This window comes from Oncorhynchus keta, chromosome 7, assembly GCF_023373465.1.
Source record: "Oncorhynchus keta strain PuntledgeMale-10-30-2019 chromosome 7, Oket_V2, whole genome shotgun sequence".
Lineage (NCBI taxonomy): Eukaryota > Metazoa > Chordata > Actinopteri > Salmoniformes > Salmonidae > Oncorhynchus > Oncorhynchus keta.
In genome coordinates this window covers 1,415,614-1,440,627 of record NC_068427.1, presented here as the reverse complement: position 1 = coordinate 1,440,627, position 25,014 = coordinate 1,415,614, and the positions used below count along the sequence as shown (strand labels likewise).

The 25,014-nt window shown below is 42.6% G+C and overlaps 1 protein-coding gene across 1 annotated transcript in view; it reads right to left on the bottom strand.

Moving 5' to 3' along the window:
* The window catches only part of LOC118385856 (caveolae-associated protein 2-like), a 31,253-nt gene extending 27,758 nt beyond the window's left edge, over positions 1 to 3,495 (bottom strand). Inside the window, exon 1 of the mRNA XM_035773015.2 lies at positions 2,700 to 3,495. Coding sequence (XP_035628908.1) covers positions 2,700 to 3,245 — 546 coding nt within the window. The 5' untranslated portion in view covers positions 3,246 to 3,495. The remainder of the gene's footprint in view (positions 1 to 2,699) is intronic.
* Between the last annotated feature and the right edge of the window lie 21,519 nt (positions 3,496 to 25,014).

The window sequence follows — 25,014 nt, the reverse complement described above, 5'->3', positions numbered from 1 at the left end:
CTCGATTAAGGGAGACGAGCACCCGAGGGGCAGGGACCTGACAGCTTGTCCATGGCAGTGCCGTATTTACCGAGCGCCCTTGGGAGCAGCACGGCGGCATTTCCAACTTGTGTGGCACGTACAGAGCACCGTATTTTCTAGGCCAGGAGCAAACAAAAGACAAAAGAGAGCTCAGGGGTGAGGAGTGAGAATCTAAATGCCTTATCAGTGAGTTGCGTATTTTGTGACTAGCGTGTTCTTTGTAGCACTGTGTGACAGAATGGCATCCTCTGATGTTTGTTTTTTCACTCTTACTGTATGTTGCTGGTCATACAGTACTGATAATGTTATCATTATTACCCATCAGTATTCCCCATGACCCTATCATTATTCCCCATGACCCCATCATTATGTCACATCATTTTAGACCATGACACTATAAGGACTCAAAACAGTTAAGCAATTGTACGTAGGCAGCAACTATAGGGATTACTTGTGGATAACCAACTCCAATGCACAATCACCAGACTAGAATAATGCAGTTGGAGCCAATGTGCAGTATTTGCACCTGTTGCTATTGAACAAGAGAAATAGCACCTGGGAAACCAGATAAGATCAGTGACTATGAGCTCTCAGGGCCTAGCCTGTGTCAATATGACTTGCCTTTTTTCCTGACTGAACACATACAGTATCAAGCCCTATCAAATCATTCAAGAATATACTGGCCACTCAATAATTCCGTATGTTTAGTATAATGGAGCTAGGACTGACCAAAGAGTAAGGTTGGGAAACACTATTCACATACTATTAAAATCATCTGATCTCACCTTTTATGTGTTGGCTCAGTTGGTAAGAATAATCATGCTTAGGTTGCAGGTTAATTTCCCACAGGGATCACAGTCACATATTAAATGTGGATGCAGTAATTGTACTGTAAGTGTCTGTCAAGTGGTATATTATACTTTTATACATTATATTATTATTTATATATTGTAAATCACTTCAGTAATCAGAGAGGAGGAAAAGCAAGATACATTCACTCTTAATGCATAGATCTAATTTAACTAGATTGGTGTAAGGTACTTAAGTAAAAAATACTTTAAAGTTCTACTTACTTTGTTTTTTGGGGTATCTATACTTTACTTTACTATTTATATTTTTTGACAAGTTGTACTTTTACTTCACTACATTCCTGAAGAAAATAATGTACTTTTTACTCCATACATTTTCCCTGACACGCAAACGTACTCGTTACATTTTGAATGCTTAGCAGGACAGGAAAATGGTCCGATTCACCCATTGAACATCCCTGGTCATCCCTACTGCCTCTGATCTGGCGGACTCACTACACACAAATGTTTCATTTGTAAATTATGTCTAAGTGTTGGATTGTGCCCCTGGCTATCCGTAAATGTTTAAAACAATAAAAGTGTGCCGCCTGGTGAACTTATTTATACTTTTCCTTTTGATACTTAAGCATATTTTAGCAATAACATTTACTTTTGATTCATAAGTATATTTAAAACCAAATACTTTTAGACTTTTACTCAAGTAGTATTTTACTGGGTGACTTTCACTTTTACTTGAGTCATTTTCTATTAAGGTATCTTTACTTTTACTTAAGTATGACAATTGGGCACTTTTTTTCCACCACTGATTGTAGATCATTATACATAATGGCCATTTGGTCATGAAAACAGATCTAGTTTAAGTGCGAGTTGTGATCTACGCTTTTCTTTATTATCCTCTCCGTGGTGTTCCCAGACACATGCAACCATCCTCACACAGCTTGCACACACACACACACACTCTCTCGCTCTCACTTTTCCATATCCAAAGAGCTCTTCAAAACACCACTCCCCCTGTAGTTACATGCTCACACCATGTCTCTCTCTCACACACAGCTGCAAAGGCTGTCATTTACACACAACACAAACAGTGTAGACTGCACTCATAAACACCCTTGCATTAGCTCCCAACGTCCACAATAAGTTTGACACACACACACACCTCTTTCAACATTCTCCCAAACCTTTTTAACATTCTGTTCCTCGCTCTCACACACAAGACACATATGCACACAAACACATTTTTTTACCCCATTTTCTCCCCAATTCTGTGGTATCAAATTGGTAGTTACAGTCTTGTCTCATCGCCGCAACTCCCGTACAGACTCAGGAGAGGCGAAGGTCAAGAGCCGTGAGTCCTCCGAAACACAACCCAACCAAGCCACACTGCTTTTTGACACAATGCCCACTTTAACCCGGAAGCCACCAATGTGTCAGAGGAAACACTGTGCATCTGGCGACAGTGTCAGTGTGCACTGTGCCCGGCCCGCCACAGGAGTAGCCATTGTGCGATGGGATAAGGAAATCCCTGGCGGCCAAACCCTCCCCTAACCTGGATGACGCTGGGCCAATTATGCGCCGCCCAATGGGTCTCCCGGTCGCAGCCAGCTGCAACAGAGCCTGGACTCAAACCCGGAATCTCTAGTGGCACAGCTAGCACTGCAATGCAGAGCCTTATACCACTGTGCCACTCAGGAGGCCCCACAAACAAACACTTTTAATACGTTTAACATTGTTCCCTCTCCTTCTCTCACAATCCCCAAACACACTTCTTACATTTCTTTCATTCTCTCAATATTCTTTCTTCCTCACCACTTTTCCCTTTTCCCCTTACACTAAACCACATCCATCCATCCACCCCTCTATCCCTACCTGGAAAATTAGTACTTTGAAATGGTTCCTCTTGAGCAGGTGTCCATGGTTGGCCTCCAGCCGCTTCACCTGCGACGCCTGCTTGTCCAGACGCTCCCGCACCTCCTTCATGTGGGTGTTGACCTTGTGCGAGCGCTCCAGCAGCTTGCTCACGCTGCTGGACGTGCTGGTGTGGTTCTTGGACAGGCGAGTCACGTCGCCTTGGACCCCCTGCACGGCGCCCTCCAGGTCAGCCTGGCGTTGCTCCATGCGCAGCTGGTTCTCCTGCACCGCCTCCAGCATGTTGACCAGCTTGTCGAGTAGAGCCACCACTGTGATGGCACTCACCTGATCCCTGGCCATGGGACTGGTGGGACTTCCGGGGCTCCCGGGGGTTTTCAAACCCAGCTTGGAGAGGGTGTCAGTGGGGGAGGAGGGAGCAGAGCTGGGGCTGAAGCTGGGCACCAGGAGGTCCATGTTGTCTTGCTGTGCATGGTACTGCTGGGGGTTGACCAAAATGCTGCTGCTGTTGCTGAGGCGCTCGGCGTGCGATGAGTCTTCTCCCATGGCCACAGGGTGGAGGGGGTTAAATGTCGTGTTTTGAAGAGGGAGAATGCGAACTGTCTAGTTCTGAAATGTGACAAGTCTCAGTCAGTTGGTGGTTGTTGTTGTTGCTGTTTTCAGTAGCTCCAGAGGAGGAATGAGAAGGTAACAGAGATTCTCTTCTCTTGATTGTTTTGTTGTCCCCTCCCCTTTTTTACACTGTGTAGAAGAGCAAGAGTTGTATGTACACTCCCATCTTTCTCCTCCCTTTTTTCTCTCACACTTCCACTCTTTCTCTCTCAGTATCATATTGGGCAGTTTTATCACACCCACTTATCTACTCTCTCTCTCTCTCTCTCTCTACTCAGTGGTAGGCTTATAAAAACCTCCCCCAAAGCCAGAGGGAGGGGTGTGGTTGTCCTGGTAACAGGTCTAGCCCTAAATTGCTAGAGACAAGTGAGCCAGAGGTTGCCGCTGTGTGTGTTCATGTGACTTCGAACTGCACTGTCTGCATGCATGAATGAATCTGTAAAGTCAGTTTGAGTGCCAATTTAATTCTATGAGCATTTCTGATGTTGTGTATTTGCCTATTCCAGTGTGTATGTCTCTCTCCCAGGTTCAGATTTGTTTTGTAGTTAGCAGTTTGCAGTGTTCAGAGTTATTAGCCAATAGAAATACATATACAATGCAGAGCAAAAAGGTGCAGGTTGATAAAATATTGTACATGTACAATACATGATTGTACAGTGCCTTTGATTTAGTGTGTGCAGCAGGCAACCCCCTCCATTACTCCCTCCCTCTACTCCAGTTCTATTTTTCTCTCATCTGCTCTGTAGCTTTGGCATCGGAACACTGGGACACATGGAAATGTGGAAATCCGTGTTTGAACAATGAGCTCATCGGTGCCCCTTGCACGGTGCCAGGATACATTTCTTTTTTTTAGTTTTATTTAATCAGATAGGCCAGTTGAGAACAAGTTGTCATTTACAACTGCGACCTGGCCAAGATAAAGCAAAGCAGTGTGACAAAAACAACAGAGTTACACGAACAAATGTACAGTCGATAACACACAATAAAATAAAAATAGAAAAATCTATGTACAGTATGTGCAAATGTAGAAGAGTAGAGAGGATGGCAATAAAAGCTAAAATAATTCAAATTTAGCATTAATATTGGAGTGATAGATGTGCAGATGAGGATGTTCAAGTAGAGATACTGGTATGCAAAAGAGCAAGAGGGTAAGTAATAATATGGGGATGAGGTGGGTGTGCAATTTACAGATTTGCTGTGTAGAGGTACAGTGATCGGTAAGCTGCTCTGACAGCTGATGCTTAAAATTAGAGAGGGAGATATAAGACTCTAGATTTAGATATTTTTGAAATTCGTTCCAGTCATTGGCAGCAGAGAACTGGAAGGTAAGGCGGCCAAAGGAAGGGTTGGCTTTGGGGATGACCAATGCAATATACCTGTTCGAGCGAGTGCTACGGGTGGGTGTTGCTATGGTGACCAGTGAGCTGAGATAAGGCGGTGCTTAAAACCTGTTCATGCGAATTTTCGCAGCTTTTTGTTAAAAATCGCGCAACATTTCAACTCCCTGCTGCCCATGCCAGGAATATAGTATATGCATATGATTAGTATGTGTGGATAGAAAACACTCAGACGTTTATAAAACTGGTTAAATCACGGCTGTGACTATAACAGAACGTGTGTTTCATAGAAAAGTGCAGGAAAATCTGATCACTGAAAATGGGAAAATATATCCATGCGCCACTTCAACCAATTGTTAAACGTGAACCACAATAAATGGGGCCGAGGTTACAATACCTACAGTTTCCACATGATGTCAACAGTCTTGTCATTTGCGTACTATTTGTTTATTGGTCAAGAAGACACAAGGCAGCGCAGTTCTTCTGGTCTCCGACCGGATATTTTGGTTGAGATTTACCCGGACATTATTTCCAGACGTACAGCTATAGAATATACATCGCCTCGTGATCAATTTGATCGCTTATTAACGTTTACTAATACCTAAAGTTGCATTACAAAAGTATTTCGAAGTGTTTTGTGAAAGTTTAGCGTCTACTTTTTTAATTTTAAAAAATGACGTTGCGTTATCAAACTCAGTTTTTTCCTTGATTACACAGTCTTCATAGATCGATATCTAGGCTATATATGGACCGATTTAATCGAAAAAAAGACCCAACAGTGATGTTTATGGGACATCTAGGAGTGCCAAGAAAGAAGCTCGTCAAAGGTAATGAATGTTTTATATTTTATTTCTGCGTTTTGGGTAGCTACCGCAAAATCTGTCGTGTTAGGTGACGTTGCAGTATTTTGGGGGTACATGCTATCAGATAATAGCTTCGCATGCTTTCGCCAAAAAGCATTTTACAAATCTGACTTGGTGGATAGATTCACAACGAGTGTAGCTTTAATTCACTACCTTGAATGTGTATTTTAATGAAAGTTTGAGTTTTATCAAAAACTATAGGTGGCGCTCTGAAATTCCGCTGAGTGATGTTCCTGCATGGGGACTGTATTCTGCGTCATCCTTAAGAAGTTTTAACCTAGTAAAGACTTATAGATGACCTGGAGTCAGTGGGTTTGGCGATGGATTTGTAGTGAGGGCCAACCAATGAGAGCACCCACAGTTGTGGGTATTATATGGGGCTTTGGTGATAAAACGGATGGCACTGTGATAGATTACATCCAGTTTGCTGAGTAGAGTGTTGGGGCTATTTTGTAAATGACATCGCCAAAGTCAAGGATCGGTAGGATAGTCAGTTTTATGAGGGTATGTTTGGTGGCATGAGTGGAGGAGGCTTTGTTGCGAAGTAGGAAGCCGATTCTAGACTTAATTTTGGATTAGATATACTTAATGTGAGTCTGGAAGGAGAGTTTACAGTCTAGCTAGACACCTAGGTATTTGTAGTTGTCAGAACCATCCAGAGTAGTGATGCTAGTCGGGCGGGAGGGTGCGGGCAGCAATCGGTTGAAGAGCATGCACTTAATATTACTAGCATTTAAAAGCAGGTGGAGGCCACGGAAGGAATGTTGTATGGCATTGAAGCTCGTTTGGAGATTTGTTAGCGCAGTGTCCAAAGGATGTATTCAGAATGGCGTCATCTGCGTAGAGGTGGATCAGAGAATCACCAGCAGCAAGAGCAACATTATTGATGTATACAGAGAAAAGAGTCGGCCCAAGAATTGAACTCTGTGGCACCCCCATGCACAGTACTGTCTTTTATCGATGGCGGTTATGATATCGTTTTGGACCTTGAGCGTGGCTGAGGTACACCAATGACCAGCTCGGAAACCAGATTGCATAGTGGAGAAGGTACGGTGGGATTCGAAATAGTCTGTGATCTGTTAAATAACTTGGCTTTCGAAGATTTTAGAAAGGCACGGTAGGATGGATATACAGTAGGTCTATAACAGTTTGGGTCTATAGTGTCTCCTCCTTTGAAGAGGGGGGTGATCGCTGTAGCTTTCCATTATTCGGGGATCTCAGACGATATGAAGGAGAGGTTGAATAGGCTAGTAATAGGGGTTGCAACAATTTCAGCGGATCATTTTAGAAAAAGAGGGTCCAGATTGTCAAGCTCAGTAGATTTTTAGGGATTCAGATTCTTTAGCTCTTTCAGAACATCAGCTATCTGGATTTGGGTGAACGAGAAGCAGGGGGGGGTGGACAATTTGCTGCAGGGAGTGCTGAGAGTTTGGCCTGGGTAGGGGTAACCAGGTGGAAAGCACGGCCAGCCGTGGAAAAATGCTTATTGAAATGATCGATTATCGTACATTTATCGGTGGTGACAGTGATTCCTATCCTAGCAAATCTAGAATTGGCTTTCTATTTCTCAACAAAGCCTCCTTCACTCACGCCGCCAAACTTACCCTAGTAAAACTGACTATCCTACCGATCCATGACTTCAGCGATGTCATCTACAAAATGGCTTCCAATACTCCACTCAGCAAACTGGATACAGTTTATCACAGTGCCATCCGCTTTGATACTAAAGCACCTTATACCACCCACCACTGCGACCTGTATGCTCTGGTCGGCTGGCCCTCGCTACATAGTCGTCGCCAGACCCACTGGCTCCAGGTCATCTACAAGTCCATGCTAGGTAAAGCTCCGCCTTATCTCAGTTCACTGGTCACCATGGCAACACCCACCCTTAGCACACGCTCCAGCAGGTGTCTCACTGATCATCCCTAAAGCCAACACCTCATTTGGCCGCCTTTCCCTCCAGTTCTCTGCTGCCTGTTACTGGAACGAATTGCAAAAATCGTTGAAGTTGGAGACTCATCTCCCTCACCAACTTTAAACATCTGCTATCTGAGCAGCTAACCGATCGCTGCAGCTGTACATAGTCTATAAGTAAATAGCCCACCTAATTTACCTACCTTATCCCCATACTGTTTTTATTTATTTACTTTTCTGCTCTTTTGCACACCAGTATCTCTACCTGCACATGACCATCTGATCATTTCTCACTCGTGTTAATCTGCTAAATTGTAATTATTCGCCTACCTCCTCATGCCTTTTGTACGCAATGTATACAGTGGGGCAAAAAAGTATTTAGTCAGCCACCAATTGTGCAAGTTCTCCCACTTAAAAAGATGAGGCCTGTAATTGTCATCATAGGTACACTTCAACTATGACAGACAAAATGAGAAGAAAAAAAAAATCCAGAAAATCACATTGTAGGATTTTTTATGAATTTATTTGCAAATTATGGTGGAAAATAAGTATTTGGTCAATAACAAAAGTTTCAATACTTTATTATATACCCTTTGTTGGCAATGACAAAGGTCAAATGTTTTCTGTAAGTCTTCACAAGGTTCACACACTGTTGCTGGTATTTTGGCCCATTCCTCCATGCAGAGCTCCTCGAGAGCACTCTAGTCTCTGCCTCTTATAAAGAAACGGTCGGAGAGATGTATGACTGTGAGACAACTCTGCAGGAGAGTGAACGAGATAAGAGACTAGTCAGACATTCCACTATAAATCAACTTGGGGAGTGGACATTTACTGCTGATCCTTTAGATAACACTGAAACTCTTGTTTGTATAGATGTGTATGCATGGGCTTGGTCTCATGAGTAGAAGGTAATGACATAGCAAGTGACATCACTAAGGCTGGACTTCGGGCTTAATAAAATAACGGGCCCTTTACTATTTTGCAGAACTCGGAAACATGCGTGCTATGTTCCTGTTGTCAACTTCTGTCTGCAATTGCATTAATAAAGGTTTTTGATTGATTTAATTCAAGATATTGTCTGAATGCTAATTTCACCAATGAGCCAATGATTGACAAGGAACAAGGAACAAACCACAACAGAAGACTGAAATATTACAAAACCATATTTTATTTAACAAGGCAAGTCAGTTAAGAACAAATTCTTATTTACAATGACATCCTACCCCGGCCAAAGCCGGATGACACAGGGCCAATTGTGCGCCGCCCTGTGGGACTCCCAATCACGACCAGATGTGATACAGCCTGAATATATATATGTTTATTAATTAATTATGCAATTCTGAAAAATATTAAAACATTCCACCCATGAGGCCGTTAGAGGGTGATTTGGTCATTTGACTGTAGGAAAGTGGATAGCAGAGAACATGCCTATCATTTACCCTCACTCCTAGGACAGACCAGAGTAGATATGCAGTTTTAGAAAGCATTAGCCTACATTCCCCCGTGGACAAGGGTAGGTGGGAAAATATATACAACTCCTATAGAGTTGTATTCAAGACTGTTTCAGGTAACATTTGGTCCCAGTCTGCATAGTGTTAAAGTTAGTCTACAGGTAGTGTCACATTTTCTCAGTTAATTTGACTCAAAATGACAGCATCATTTTACACTCCAATTTAATTCCAACACTAGAGCTCATTGACTCCTCATAGTGTTGAAAATACTCATACTGGGTTAAAATAAAACACATTTTTACACACCCTTTTTACTGTGTAGCATCTTATTTGCAGTCAGAGAAAATAAATGGCTTTTAGAAACACATTTCATGCAGTTCTACATTATTTTACACGACTGGAGACAATCTTTCAATACCACAACAGAGCATGACAACGAATGAGTGCATGCTGCATCACCAGAGAGGTTTTTATTTCTATATAGGCTATTGTTAAAAAAAGTTCCAAGTTTGGTACAGTGCTAAAGTTGCCTATTAACTGTAAAAATGTAGCACAACAGAACCAGTTACAACTGAAGTATCTGATCAATGAATTCAAGAGAAAGCCACTCCAGTTTTTTTTAACACAGCGGCCACATATCATCAGGTAGGCCTATGCACATTCAGGGGTCTATTTTCGGCTGGCATTAAGGCGGCTGTTCCAAAACGAACCCCTCTTTTGAAAAAGATGTCTTCAAAGCAACCAATAAGACTACACAACTTAAAAAACAAACTGATGGCAGAGTATAGGTTCTTAAATTAACTTTAAGATTTTTTTTAACCTTATAATATCCTAAAGCTCATACAGGGACCTTAAGGGACATTTTTCTACCTTAAATTATCCTTAAGGATCCCCCAGGAAGTGTAGTGTCAAACACCCGAGTTCGTGTGCAATTTCGACCTGTTAAAGCCAGCAGTCTGCTATTTTCAAACTCTTGCACAAGGATGGGTAATTAACATGTCTTATATCAGCTTGTGCTCAGATAAATATTTCCACCCGTTTTGAGGTGTGTCCTTAAAAACATGATCCAACGTGCTAATTTCAGGCAGCGCTGGTAGTCATATGGCCAGGTCGCAGTTGTAAATGAGAACTCGTTCTCAAATAGCCTACCTGGTTAAATAAAGGTGAAATAAATAAATAAATATTTAAGACCAACCAAAAGCTGGTTTTGACAGCGGAACCGCAGCCTATCCAGCCGTGACGTATACTGCCCATAGCGCATGGAACAAGAGTAATGTGCTTTTGGTGCCTGTATACTTCGAATTTAGAAACATAGAAAACTAAGGTTTTCCCATTTCATTTTATTTTATTAAGAAACAAGCATACCCTCCCCTCTCAATATAGTCTGTTTTCTTTTTGTCCTGCCCAATACAATCAAATAGGCTAGTCAAGACCATCAAAAGGTGTGGCTCGTGAAACCACTTGGGAGTCCATCCCAATCACCAAAGTGTTATTAAAAGATCAAGTTAGAGAGGAGCAAAACTCTGAGCTGATTTTACATTCAGATATATGTATTATAGACAGGCTTACCTTATTATTGCTGTGCTTTGGAGGTGTGTAAACCCCCCCTATGATGTAGGCCACGTGTCCACACCCATCATTAAACGAGAGATGAGAACCTCGTCAATACCGCCAATTTAGAAGATATTATTGAAGTGATTTTCCTGTAACAATTGCTTGCTTCCTGTTTCACATTTTTAAAACCAAATTACTCCGTAGGCTACCCCTACAATACTCAACAAAAATATAAACGCAACATGTAAAGTGTTGGTCCCATGTTTCATGAGCTGAAATAAAAGATCCCAGAAATGTTCCATACTCATAGAAATGTCCCTCTAATTTGTGGACAAATTTGTTTACATCCCTGTTACTGAGCATTTCTCTTTTGCCAAGATAACCCTCCAACTGACAGGTGTGGCATATCAAGAAGCTGATTAAACAGCATGATCATTACACAGGTTCACCTTGTGCTGGGGACAATAAAAGGCCACTCTAAAATGTGCAGTTTAGACACACAACACAATGCCACAGATTTCTCAAGTTGAGGCAGCAAGCAACTGGCATGCTGAGTGCAGGAATGTCCACCAGAGAAGTGGCCAGATAATTGATAGTTCATTTCTAAACCATAAGCTGCCTCCAACATCGTTTTAGAGAATTTGGCAGTATATCCATCACAACCGCAGACTACGTGTAACCATGCCAGCCCAGGACCTTCACATCCAGCTTCTTCACCTGCGGGATAGTCTAAGACAAGCCACCCGGACAGCTGATGAAACAGTAGGTTTGCACAACCAACATTTTTTTGCACAAACTGTTAGAAACTGTCTCGCGGAAGTTCACCTGCGTGCTCGTTGTCCTCACCAGGGTCTTTCCCTAACTGCATTTTGGCATTGTAAAATTGCAACAAATGCTCACCTTTGATGGCCACTGACACAGTGTAGAAGTGTGCTCTCTTTACGGTAAATGCCGGTTTCAACTGTACCCGGTGTCCTGTGGGTGAGTGGTAATGCAGATGTCCACGTGGTGAACAGTATGCCCCATGGTGGAGGTGGGGTTATGGTATGGGAAGGCAGGCATTATCTACAGATAACGAACACAATTCCATGTTATTTATGGCAATTTTAATGCACAGAGATACCATGACGAGATCCTGAGGCCCATTGTTGTGCCATTCATCTGCTGCCATCACCTCATGTTTCAGTATACAATTCCTGGGAGGCAAAAATGTTCCAGTTCTTCCATGGCCTGCATACTAACCAGACATGTCACCCATTGAGCATGTTTGGGATGCTCTGAATCGGTGTGTACATCAGCATGTTCCAGTTCCTGTCAATATTCAGCAACTTTGCACAGCCATTGAAGAGGAGTAAGACAACATTCCACAGGCCAAAATCAATAGCCTGATCAACTTTATACGAAGGAGATGTCGTGGTGCATGAGGCAAAAGGTGGTCACACCAGATACTGACTTTTTTTAAATCCACGTCCCCACTTTTTTTAAAGATATCTGTGACCAACATAATCAATTTTTTTTGTCTGAATTTCAATTGTCTGATTTCCTTAAATGATCAGTAAATAAGTCAAATCTTTGAAATTGTTGCATGTTGCATTTATATTTTTCTTCACAAAACATTATATTTGGGAGCAGTATAACGGTGAGTGGATATTTTCCCTTACTATTTACATTGGATCTTTGTCCAGCTACTGTGAAAAGTTTGGATGTGGGTAAAACCTTCCATGGTCTGTGTTGTTTTAATATTATATTCCCACAGGGAGCAATAATGGTGCCTGTAAGTGTAGTTAGACAGCCTATTTAAAACAAGTTGTTTTTTTGTTTAGAATTTGATGATAATTATTCTCACTCTTTTAGGCCTCATCCGATTGAATATGATCTTGCTTATTGACAACATTTGGCATGTCCATGCTCAGCCATAACGTAATTTACAGTAGACCTAGCCCCTATATCAGTGTGAATTCTGTGTATATATTTCCACATTGAAACCATGCAATTACTTAGAACAATGTGGACTGCAAACAGGTTCAAGTTAACATACAGTATTTAGAAAATATGGTATAGGTCTACATTTTGTTTCTGTAAGCTGTTTATCAAACTATAATGGACTAACATTGTAATTAGAGTTTATTCCAAGGGAACACAAATACACAACTTGAAGCAACCACATATTTAGCCATGAAGCAGGTTTTGTTTGGCCAGTGAGGGGTCAAGCCTCGAGTCAACCACAACTGGTTTACTCATCAAAACCTAGCCTGTTCGCGCCACTGCCAGCACTGTGCCGATAATCTTTGCTTGTGAAAATATCTAAAATATTTCTTACACACCCCCAAACCAATAGGGCTACCGCCAGCACTTAGATTTACAATTACGTATGGTTTGTTAATAGATTACAAGTTACATGACCCTCCCAGGACTAAATAAAAACATACTGAACCCTCTCCCTGACTGAAATTTAAAAAGCATGACCCTCCCCTATTTTCCTCCTGGCAACAATTGTGTAAATTTTGACCACTCCCAGGTTTAATAGAGATCCATTTTACATCTGAATGACATATGCCAATGCCATCCATTACTTTACCAAGCCATAGGCTTTATATTGAAAGGAATTAACAAAGTTAAATGGTGATAATAGCATGCCTTAGATTAAAAAAAGATAGAAGCAATGAGCAAAGTCTAACTGTCGAGAAACATTTCTGAAAGCTTCTGAGCAAGTCTTGTTTTCGGGAAAGGGGTCAACCGTTTATCTTTATCTTGCAAATCTCATACTCTACAATTATTTAACAACCACTGGACTTGGAGCCAAGTAACACAATAAACCATATAGACTTCATATTTTTAGGATGTAAACATCAGGCTGGATGGATTAGGCAAATCTGATTTTGGATAAAGTATTTTGGGGAATTTATCAGAAGGGCGGGGTCTTCTTCCCTGTAATGGCTGGCTACTGGCCAGCTAACCTCACCCATGGGCCACATGGCAGGTTTAGTTGATCAGCAGGTTTTCCTTTTGGATATCATGGAAAATCCAGGCACACCTGTTTAGTTTACTGTCTTTGTCGAAACCGCCATTGTTATGCCTTTAACTATTCACCATTGAAAGTGTTAACAGTGGATCACCGGCTTGTAGCGTCTTTCTAACAGACGACACTGGGGCTAGAGTTGCACTCGGCACATAACACACAGTATCCTACGGTATTGGTTAACCATTATCTCCCAGAATGAACAAATTGACTCAAATAAAAAATAAAATAAAAAATATTGGTCACATCGACGTGTTTAGCAGATGTTATTGCGGGTGTAACAAAATGCTTGTGCTTCTAGCTACGACAGGGCAGTATAATCAAACAGTTTCACAACATATACCCAAAATACACTCAAATCTAAGTAAGGAATGGATTAAGAATATTTTCAAATATGTCAGAGCGGCATTAGACTAAAATATAGTGGCATAGTGTAGAATACAGTATATAATATGAGATGGGTGATGCAATATTTACACACAATTAAAGTGACTAAGATACCGTAGAATAGTATGTAATGCAAGATACGGAAACACTATTAGTGGCTAGTGTTTCATTTCCTTAAAGAGGCCAGTGATCCCGAATCTATGTCTATAAGCAGCAGCCTCTGATGTGGTGGAGATGGCTGTTTAACAGTCCGTGGTGTAGTATGGAATACAATGCAGTTTAAACATATGAGATGGGTGATATGCAATATGTAAACACAATTTAAGTGGCTAAGATACCGTAGAATAATGTGGAGTGCAGTTTATACATATGAGATGAGTAATGCTAGATACGGAAACATTAAAGTGGCTAATGATTCCTAATCCATGTCTAGAGGTAGCCCCCTCTGATGTGCTAGTGATGGCCGGTTAGTAGTCCGATGGACCTTGAGATAGAAGCTGTTTTACAGTCTCTCTGTCCCAGCTTTGATGCACCTGTACTCACCTCGGCTTCTGGATGATAACGGGGTGAACAGGCAGCGGCTTGGGTGGCTGATGCCTTGATATTTTTGGCCTTCATATGGCATGCTGTAGGTGTCCAGGAGGGCGGGAAGTTTGCCCACGGTAATGCGTTGGGCAGACCGCACCACCATCTTGAGAGCTTTGCGGTTGTGGGTGGTGTAGTTGCCGTACCAGATGGTGATACGGCCCAACAGGATGCTCTCAATTGTGCATCTGTAAAAGTTTGTCAAGGTTTTAGGTGTTAAGCCAAATTTCTTTAGCTTCCTGAGGTTGAAGAGTTGCTGTTGCATGTTCTTCACCACACAGTCTGTGTGGGTGGACCATTTCAGTTTGCCAGTGATGTGTACGCCAGGAAACTTGAACCTTTCCACGGTCCCATTGATGTGGATAGGGTGCTCCCTCAGCTGTTTCCTGAAGTCCACGATAATCTCCTTAGTTTTGTTTATGTTGAGTGAGAGGTTATTTTCCTGGCACCACACTCACAGAGCCCTCACCTCCTCCCTGTAGGCTGTCTCATCATTGTTGGTAATCAAGCCTATAACAGTTGTGTTGTCTGCAAACTTGATGATTGAGTTGAAGGCGTGCTTGGCCACGTAGTCATGGGTGAACAGGGAGTACTGGAGGGGGCTGAGCACGCACCCTTGTGGGGCCCCAGTGTTAAGGATGAGCGACGAGGTGTTGTTTCCTACCTTCACCACCTGGAGGTGACCTGTCAGGAAGTCCAGGACCAAGTTGCACAGGGCGGGGTTGAGACCCAGAGCCTCAAGCTTGATGATGAGCTTGGGGGGTACTATGGTGTTGAATGCTGAGCTATAGTCAATGAACAGCATTTTTACATAGGTATGCCTCTTACCCAGATGGGACAGGGCAGTGTGGTGGTCCCAAGCTTGATGATGAGCTTGGGGGGTACTATGGTGTTGAATGCTGAGCTATAGTCAATGAACAGCATTTTTACATAGGTATACCTCTTACCCAGATGGGACAGGGCAGTGTGGTGGTGATTGCATCGTCTTTGGATCTATTGGGGCGGTAACTAAATTGAGGTGTGTCTAGGGTAGCAGGTAAGGTGGAGGTGATATGATCCTTGACTAGTCTCTCTAAGCACTTCATGATGACAGAAGTGAGTGCTACGGCACGATAGTCATTTAGTTCAATTACCTTTGCTTTCTTAGTTACAGAGACAATGGTGGCCATCTTGAAGCATGTGGTGCCAACAGACTGGGATAGGGAGAGATTGAATATATCTGTAAACACACCAGCCAGCTGGTCTGCGCATGCTCTGAGGACGCAGCTAGGGATACCATCTGGGCTGGCAGCCTTGCAAGGGTTAACACGCTTAACTGTCTCACTCAAGTCAGCCACGGAAAAGGAGACCCCACAGTCCTTGATAACGGGCCACGTCGGTGGCACTGTATTATCCTCAAAGCGAGTGAAGGTGTTCAGCCGTCCGGAAGCAAGACGTCGGTGTCCGCGACGACGCTGGTTTTCCTTTTAGAATTCGTGACTGTCTGTAGACCCTGCCACATACGTCTCGTGTTTGAGCCATTGAACTGGGACTCAACTTTGTCCCTATACCGAAGTTTATCCTGCTTGATTGCTTTGTGGAGGGAATAACTAAACTGTTTGTATTTTTCCGTATTCCTAGTCTTCTTGCCCTGGTTAAATGTGGTGGTTTTGCGCTTTCAGTTTTCCACGAATGCTCCCATCTATCCAAGGCTTCTGGTTGGGGTAGGTTTTAATAGTCACAAATGGGTATGACATCTCCTATGCACTTCCTGATAAACTCATTCACCGTATCAGTATGTGTGTCGATATTATTATCTGAAGAAACTCTGAACATATCCCAGTCCGTGTTGTCAAAACAATCTCGCAGTGTGGATTCCAATTGGTCAGACCAGCGTTGAATAGTCCTTTCCACGGGTGCTTCCTGTTTGAGTTTCTGCCTATAGGAGGGGAGGAGCAAGATGGAATTGTGGTCTGATTACCCGAATGGAGGGCGGGGGAGGGCCTTATATGCATTCTGGAAGGTAGCATAACATATTTTCTTTGTTAAAATCCCCAGCTACAATAAATGCAGCCTCAGGATATGTGGTTTCCAGTTTGTATAATGTCCAGTGATGTTCTTTGAGGGCTGTCGTGGTATCGGCTTGAGGGGGTATATAGACCACTGTGGCTATTGTTGACAAAAATTATCTCGGTAAGATAGTACGGTCGGCATTTGATTGTGAGATATTCTAGGTCGGGTGAACAGAAGGACTTGAGTTCCTGTATGTAATCACAGTTACACAATAAGTTGTTAATCACAAAACGTATACCTCCACCCTTCTGCTTCCCTGGAGAGATGTTTGTTCCTGTCTGCGCGATGTACTGAGGACCCAACCGACTTTACAGAGGCAGACAGTATATCTTGAGAGAGCCATGTTTCCGTGAAGCAGAGTATGTTACAATCCCTGGCGTCTTTCTGTAAAGCAACTCTAGCCTTGAGCTCATCAACTTTGTTATCCAGGGACTGGACATTAGTGGGCACACTTTGAGGAAACATTGAGGAAACCACCCACCCAACAAGACAAACTCTAACCTGGAACCCACTGGGAAAAAACGAAACCAGAAAGACCCAGGAACAGCTGGAGAATGTCTGTGGAGGCAGAACTTAGAGACGTATAATCATCCTTGAAAGAAGAGAAAACCACCCAACACGAGCCCACTGGAGGAAGTTTGTGAAAGACCTATGCTTCTCAAATAGCAAACTGGTTTAAGTCAAGTAAGTAATTGACTCCCACAGCTGTCTTCTATTGTCTTCTATTAAAATGTACGTTATCTACTATCCTGCCTTGATAACAAACTAATCTCCCCACCAGCATATTTGGCGTCTTCGGAAAGTATTCAGACCCCTTGACTTTTTCCACATTTTCTTAAGTTACAGGCTTATTCTAAAATGGATTAAATAAAATACCCCATAATGACAAAGAGGTTCTTAGAAATGATAGCAAATGTATAATACCTTTTTTTTTTAGACTATTTACATAAGTATTCATTCAGACCCTTTGCTGTAAGATTCAAAATTGAGCTCAGGTGCATCCTGTTTCCATTTATCATCCTTAAAATGTTTCTACAACTTGATTGGAGTCCAACTCTGGTAAATTCAATTGATTGGACATGATTTGGAAAGGCACACAGTTGACAGTGCATGTCAGAGCAAAAACCAAGCCATGAGGTCAAAGGAATTGTCTGTAGAGCTCTGAGACAGGATTGTGTTGACGCACAGATCTGGGGAAAGGTACCAAAACATGTCTGCAGAATTGAAGTTCCTCAAGAACACAGTGGCCTCCATCATTCTTAAATGGAAGAAGTTTGGAACCACCAAGACCCTTCCTAGAGCTGGCCGCCCGACCAAACTGAGCAATCGGGGGAGAAGGGTCTTGGTCAGGGAGGTGATCAAGAACCCGATGGTCACTCTGACAGAGCTCCCGAGTTCCTCTGTGGAGATGGGAGAACCTCCAAAAGGACAACCATATCTGCAGCACTCCACCAATCAGGCCTTTATGGTAGAACGACCAGGCAGAAGCCACTCCTTAGTAAAAGGCAGCCCGTAAAAAGCAGCCCGCTTAGAGTTTGAAAAAAGGCACCTCTCAGACCATGACAAACAAGATTCTCTGGTCTCATGAAACTGAAATGTAACATTTTTTTTTGTGTGTTTATTGTTGTTGAATTTTACCCCTTTTTCTCCCCAATTTTGTAGTATCCAATTGTTTAGTAGCTACTATCTTGTCTTATCGCTACAACTCCCGTACAGGCTCGGGAGCGACGAAGGTTGAAAGTCATGCGTCCTCCGATACACAACCCAACCAAGCCGCACTGCTTCTTAACACAGCGCCATCCAACCCGGAAGCCAGCCGCACCAATGTGTTGGAGGAAACACTGTGCACCTGGCAACCTTGGTTAGCACGCACTGCGCCCGTCCCGCCACAGGAGTCGCTGGTGCGTGATGAGACAAGGATTTCACTACTGGCCAAACCCTCCCTAACCTGGACAACGCTAGACCAATTGTGTGTCGCCCCAAGGACCTCCCGGTCGCGGCCGATTACGACAGAGCAAGGTACACAGAGATCCTTGATGAAAACCTGCTCCAGAGCGCTCAGGGCCTCAGACCGGGGTGAAGGTTCGCCTTCCAACAGTACAACGACCCTAAACACAGCCAGAAAAATGAAAGAGGGGCTTCCGAATGTCCTTGAGAGGCCCAGCCAGAGACCGGACTAAAACTCGATCTAACATCTCTGGAGAGACCTGAAAATACACCATGCAATATTCTTGGGATGTCTGGTATGAACTGCTCTCTTGAGGTCATGCCACAGCATCTCAATCGGGTTGAGGTCAGTACTCTAGAAGTATTTTCTTCTGTTGAAGCCATTCTGTTATTGATTTACTCTGTGTTTTGGGTCATTGTCCTGTTGCATCACCCAACTTCTGTCTAGCTTCAATTGGTGGACAGATAGCCTAACATTCTCAAGCAAAATGTCTTGATAAACTTGGGAATTCATTTTTTGTCGATGATAGCTAGCTGTCCAGGCCCTGAGGCAGCAAAGCAGCCCCAAACCATGATGCTCCCTCCACCAAACTTTACAGTTGGGATGAGGTTTTGATGTTGGTGTGCTGTGCCTTTTCTTGACCACACATAGTGTTGGGTGTTCCTTCCAAACAATGCAACTGTAGTTTCATCTGTCCACAGAATATTTTGGAACATCCAGGTGCACTTTTGCAAACCTCAGACGTGCAGCTATGTTTTTTTGGGACAGCAGTGGCTTCTTTTGTTGTGTCCTCCCATCTTTGCTTAGTGTTTTACATATCATAGACTCGTCAACAGAGATGTTAGCATGTTCCAGATATTTCTGTAAGTCTTTAGCTGACACTCTAGGATTCTTCTTAACCTCACTGAGCATTCTGTGCTGCGCTCTTGAGGTCATCTATGTAAGACGGCCACTCCTAGGAAGAGTAGCAACATTGCTGAACTTTTTTTTTTATAGACAACAGTGCTGAACTCTCCATTTATAGACAATTTGTCTTACCGTGGACTGATAAACATGAAGGTTATTAGAAATACTTTTGTAACCCTTTCCAGCTTTATGCAAGTCAACAATTCTTATCTCTTTTGTTCCGAAATGCTTCCTGTGAATAGCAAACTCAAATTGTGTGAGTGTTTTTTATAGGGCAAGGCAGCTCTAACCAACAACTCCAATCTTGTCTCATTGATTGGACTCCAGGTTAGCTGACTCCTGACTCCAATTAGATTTTGGAGAAGTCATTAGCCTAGGGGTTCTCATACTTTTTCCAACCTACACTGAATATTCAAATAATTCAATATTGAAAAATACAATGTGTGTTTTATTGGTTTATGCACACTGTCTAATGTTGTGAATGTTCTGAAGATCAGATCAAATTTGATGACCATTTTATGCAGAAATCCAGGTAATTCCAAAGGGTTCAAATATGTTTTCTTCCCACTGTAGCTGTGCAGCAATGCTCCCCATCCAACCTGGGAGAGCTTGAAAATATCTGCAGAGAAGAATGGGAGAAACCAAATACAGGGATGCCAAGCTTGTAGTGTTATATCCAAGAAGACTCAAGTCTGTAATCGCTGCCAAAAGGTACTTCAACAAAGTACGGAGTAAACAGTCTGAATACTTATGTAAATGTGAACTGTCATTTTTTAAAGATTTTAATCAATTCAAATAAATAAATTTTAATAAATAAATAAACCATTACTTTTTGATGCACATGCTACTTCACAACATATTTGAACTTCAACAAAACAACTAAAATATATTTTTAGAGGGTGATGGTGCTTGATGAGGCTGTCAGCCATCACAAGTATCACAAGTATATGAATGAAGCGAGCTTCAACCTGGCCAAAACTCGGCACCGTGGGCAGAACCTCATCGGCCAACGAGTGACCGTCCACGTGCCTGGACAACGTGGGGGAAACATCTCCATGTGAGCAGCTATCTCTGAAGATGGTGTGGTAGGACGTAGGCCATTACTTGGATCCTACAATGCTGCACACCTCATTGTGTTTCTCAATTAAATTGAGCAGGCCTGTCAAGGCAAGGTGTCACCTATGCTGATATGTGGGACATTGACAGGTTCAGGGATGGTTTCGGAGCATCCCCGATTCGTGACCCTATACCTGCCCCCATACTCTCTTTTCCTCAACCCTATCAATACTTTTTTTTCAGCATGGAGATGGAAGATGTTTGAAAGCCATACCATGAGCGTGCCACCCTCCTTCTGGCCATGAATGAGGCATGTGACTACATCAATACAGACCAATGTCAAGCTTGTATTCGTCATGCCAAAAGGTTTTCCCTGTGGTGCATGAACAACGAGGACATTCACTGTGATAAGGATGAGAGTCAATAGCCAAATGCTCAAGACAGGCTTGCTGCAAAACTGTTTTATTTTCAATCATTTCATTTGTTTAATTTAATTTCTTACATTTGATTACAGACAGTATACCTATGTTGCAATTATACCTGAAAAATGTTATGTTTTTTGTATGAATAATTGTGGAGGATGTCTTCATTGATCACACTTTTGATTACACATTGGATAGATATTAAGGAAATTATAGATTTTCTGTCAATTGTTTTGGGTAATGTAAGTATATTACCTAATCTGAATTTTGTAATCTGTCATTTATAGTACTATAACATTACTTTCAGCACTTCTAAGAGCAATTTGAAACACGTATTTTGCATTGTTTGGTATTGGATCAACTGGTAGTTAAAACAACTAAATTGAAAAGATATCATTATGTTGTGTTTTGGTCATGTTCTCATTACATTTCACAATAAATATTTGAATAAATGTTTGTGTGGTGAGAGATGTTTAAAATCCAAATTAATTACAAGTGTGACAATGCTGTGGAAATTCTTACACAGGGACATTCAAAGTCAATCTTAAATGAATCACTTTTAATTGTCAGCGTGCTGGAGAGGTTACAAAAAACGTAATGCACCACAGTACACATGTCAACCAGGAGCTCTCCTTGGGCAGTCCCAACAGCTGTCTTAAATACGGCTATACACATGATTTGGCTTTTGGGTATTTTAGCAACTGAAACTATGCCTGATGAGCATGATCATTCTCTTTTACTGATGATCTTCTCTGTTGGCCACAAACTTTCTCAACCCTGCATAGGCCTAAATGTAAGAAAATAAATGTGCCAAATGACTTCCTATGTTCTGAAATGGCATGTAAAGCTCTAGTGGAACTCATCAAAACTTTGGAAAGATGCCAAGAAACAACATTTGATTTAGACATCTGGTATGAATATTTTTGTGATATTATATATTCTGAAAGGGGAAAAATGTAATTAAAGAATACAACCCCAAATCCAGGAATGTTTACAAGCCAAACAAGCCTAATTGGTATGATGAGTTAAGGGATCTATGGTCAGTAATGCGCAAGGCTGAGTACTTATTTTTACAGTGTAAAGATAGGAATACAAGAGAACAGTGTAGGAAGGAATTTAAGAAGTGTTTCATAAAAAACGGCACCTATTTAAATGGAGATATCAGAAAGGGTAGTTATTACACCCTGAGGGGATACAGATAAGAAATCCTCAACAGTTTTGGAGCCAAATAAACAAGTTATACAAGATAATTACAATGGAAGTCAGGGAAGAGTAGGGGGGCTGAACACTGATATTACACAGGTACTTAAGGAGTGGGAGAAGGGGGTTTCTAGTTTGTTCTCAGGTAACAAAAATGTGGCATATTTTGAGGAAGAATTTTATAAAGACATGTTCCCTGAGAGCTAAAAAGGGGAATACAATGTTAGAACCAATACTTAAATGAGCTGTCTGTGGCAGAAGATAAGGTGATTGATGTGAAAAAAAAATGGGAAAGCGTTTGGCATTGATGAACTGCCTAATGAGGTTTTAAAATCCCCTAAATTAATTGACGTCCAATATGATTTGCTCCAAATTTGTTTTGTGTACAATATACTGCCATCCACTTGGTACAAGTCTATAGTGAATCCCATTCCCAAATCTTCAAAAAAAATGACCCGAGAGTGCCACTGCACTATGGAGGCATAAGTTTATTAAGTACGGTTTACAAATTATATTCATCCATCCTTAACAGGCTAATTACATTTTTGGAGGACCAAAAAACATCTGCCCTGGCCGACTCAGCAAGTAGAGCTCTTGGGGGAGTTATAGGAAAAACAAAAACACTCAAAGATATAGGTTATGCTACGTATTCCAAACTGTATCAAACATGCGTGTGTCCTGTTCTGGACTATTCAGCAGGAGTGTGAGGTGCTAAAAAGTATCTCAAAAAGGAACATGTCCATAACAGAGCAGTGCTTTACTTTTTAGGTATCCACAAGTTTACACCTGTACTTGTAATATCTGCTGATATGGGCTGGGAAACCTGTGAGGTGAGATGGAAGGTGTGTATAGTGATACCTGAGATGTCACGGCAGATTTCCTCCTCTTCGTCTGAAGAGGAGTAAAGGATCGGACCAAGATGCAACGTGGTAAGTGTTCGTCATTTTAATGGAAAAAAACTGAACACTACAAAACAACAGTGACAACCGTGACGCTAATGAAACACTGTGCTAACAAGCAACATAACAAAGACAATCACCCACAACGGCAAAACAGGCTACCTAAATATGGTTCCCAATCAGAGACAATGACTAACACCTGCCTCTGATTGAGAACCATATCAGGCCAAACACAGAAACAGACAAACTAGACATACAACATAGAATGCCCACTCAGATCTCACCCTGACCAAACCAAACATATAAACATACAAAGCAAACTATGGTCAGGGCGTGACATTAGAATAGACTTTTGGATATGCCAACTGCCAGAATAGCTAGTAAAGTTTTCAATGGGATCTATCCGTAGGGGTAGCCTGGACAAGTGAAATGTCTGACCTTTTTCAACAGTCTGACTGTGAACATATGTATGAAAACCAAATCAAGGGAGATAAAGATATCAAATCAAATCAAATCAAATCAAATTTATTTATATAGCCCTTCGTACATCAGCTGATATCTCAAAGTGCTGTACAGAAACCCAGCCTAAAACCCCAAACAGCAAACAATGCAGGTGTAAAAGCACGGTGGCTAGGAAAAACTCCCTAGAAAGGCCAAAACCTAGGAAGAAACCTAGAGAGGAACCGGGCTATGTGGGGTGGCCAGTCCTCTTCTGGCTGTGCCGGGTAGAGATTATAACAGAACATGACCAAGATGTTCAAATGTTCATAAATGACCAGCATGGTCGAATAATAATAAGGCAGAACAGTTGAAACTGGAGCAGCAGCAGTCAGGTGGAATGGGGACAGCAAGGAGCCATCATGTCAGGTAGTCCTGGGGCACTGTCCTAGGGCTCAGGTCCTCCGAGAGAGAGAGAAAGAAAGAGAGAATTAGAGAGAGCATATGTGGGGTGGCCAGTCCTCTTTTGGCTGTGCCGGGTGGAGATTATAACAGAACGTGGCCAAGATGTTCAAATGTTCATAAATGACCCAGCATGGTTGAATAATAGTAAGGCAGAACAGTTGAAACTGGAGCAGGAGCATGGCCAGGTGGACTGGGGACAGCAAGGAGTCCTCATGTCAGGTAGTCCTGGGACATGGTCCTAGGGCCCAGGCCAGTTGAAACTGGAGCAGCAGCATGGCCAGGTGGACTGGGGACAGCAAGGAGTCATCATGTCAGGTAGTCCTGGGGCATGGTCCTAGGGCTCAGGTCCTCCGAGAGAGAGAAAGAAAGAGAGAAGGAGAGAATTAGAGAACGCACACTTAGATTCACACAGGACACCGAATAGGACAGGAGAAGTACTCCAGATATAACAAACTGACCCTAGCCCCCGACACATAAACTACTGCAGCATAAATACTGGAGGCTGAGACAGGAGGGGTCAGGAGACACTGTGGCCCCATCCGAGGACACCCCGGACAGGGCCAAACAGGAAGGATATAACCCCACCCACTTTGCCAAAGCACAGCCCCCACACCACTAGAGGGATATCTTCAACCACCAACTCACCATCCTGAGACAAGGCCGAGTATAGCCCACAAAGATCTCCGCCACGGTACAACCCAAGGGGGGCAACCCAGACAGGCCGACCACAACAGTGAATCAACCCACCCAGGTGACGCACCCCCAGGGACGGCACGAGAGAGCCCCAGCAAGCCAGTGACTCAGCCCCCGTAACAGGGTTAGAGGCAGAGAATCCCAGTGGAAAGAGGGGAACCGGCCAGGCAGAGACAGCAAGGGCGGTTCGTTGCTCCAGAGCCTTTCCGTTCACCTTCCCACTCCTGGGCCAGACTACACTCAATCATATGACCCACTGAAGAGATGAGTCTTCAGTAAAGACTTAAAGGTTGAGACCGAGTTTGCGTCTCTGACATGGGTAGGCAGACCGTTCCATAAAAATGGAGCTCTATAGGAGAAAGCCCTGCCTCCAGCTGTTTGCTTAGAAATTCTAGGGACAATTAGGAGGCCTGCGTCTTGTGACCGTAGCGTACGTGTAGGTATGTACGGCAGGACCAAATCAGAGAGGTAGGTAGGAGCAAGCCCATGTAATGCTTTGTAGGTTAGCAGTAAA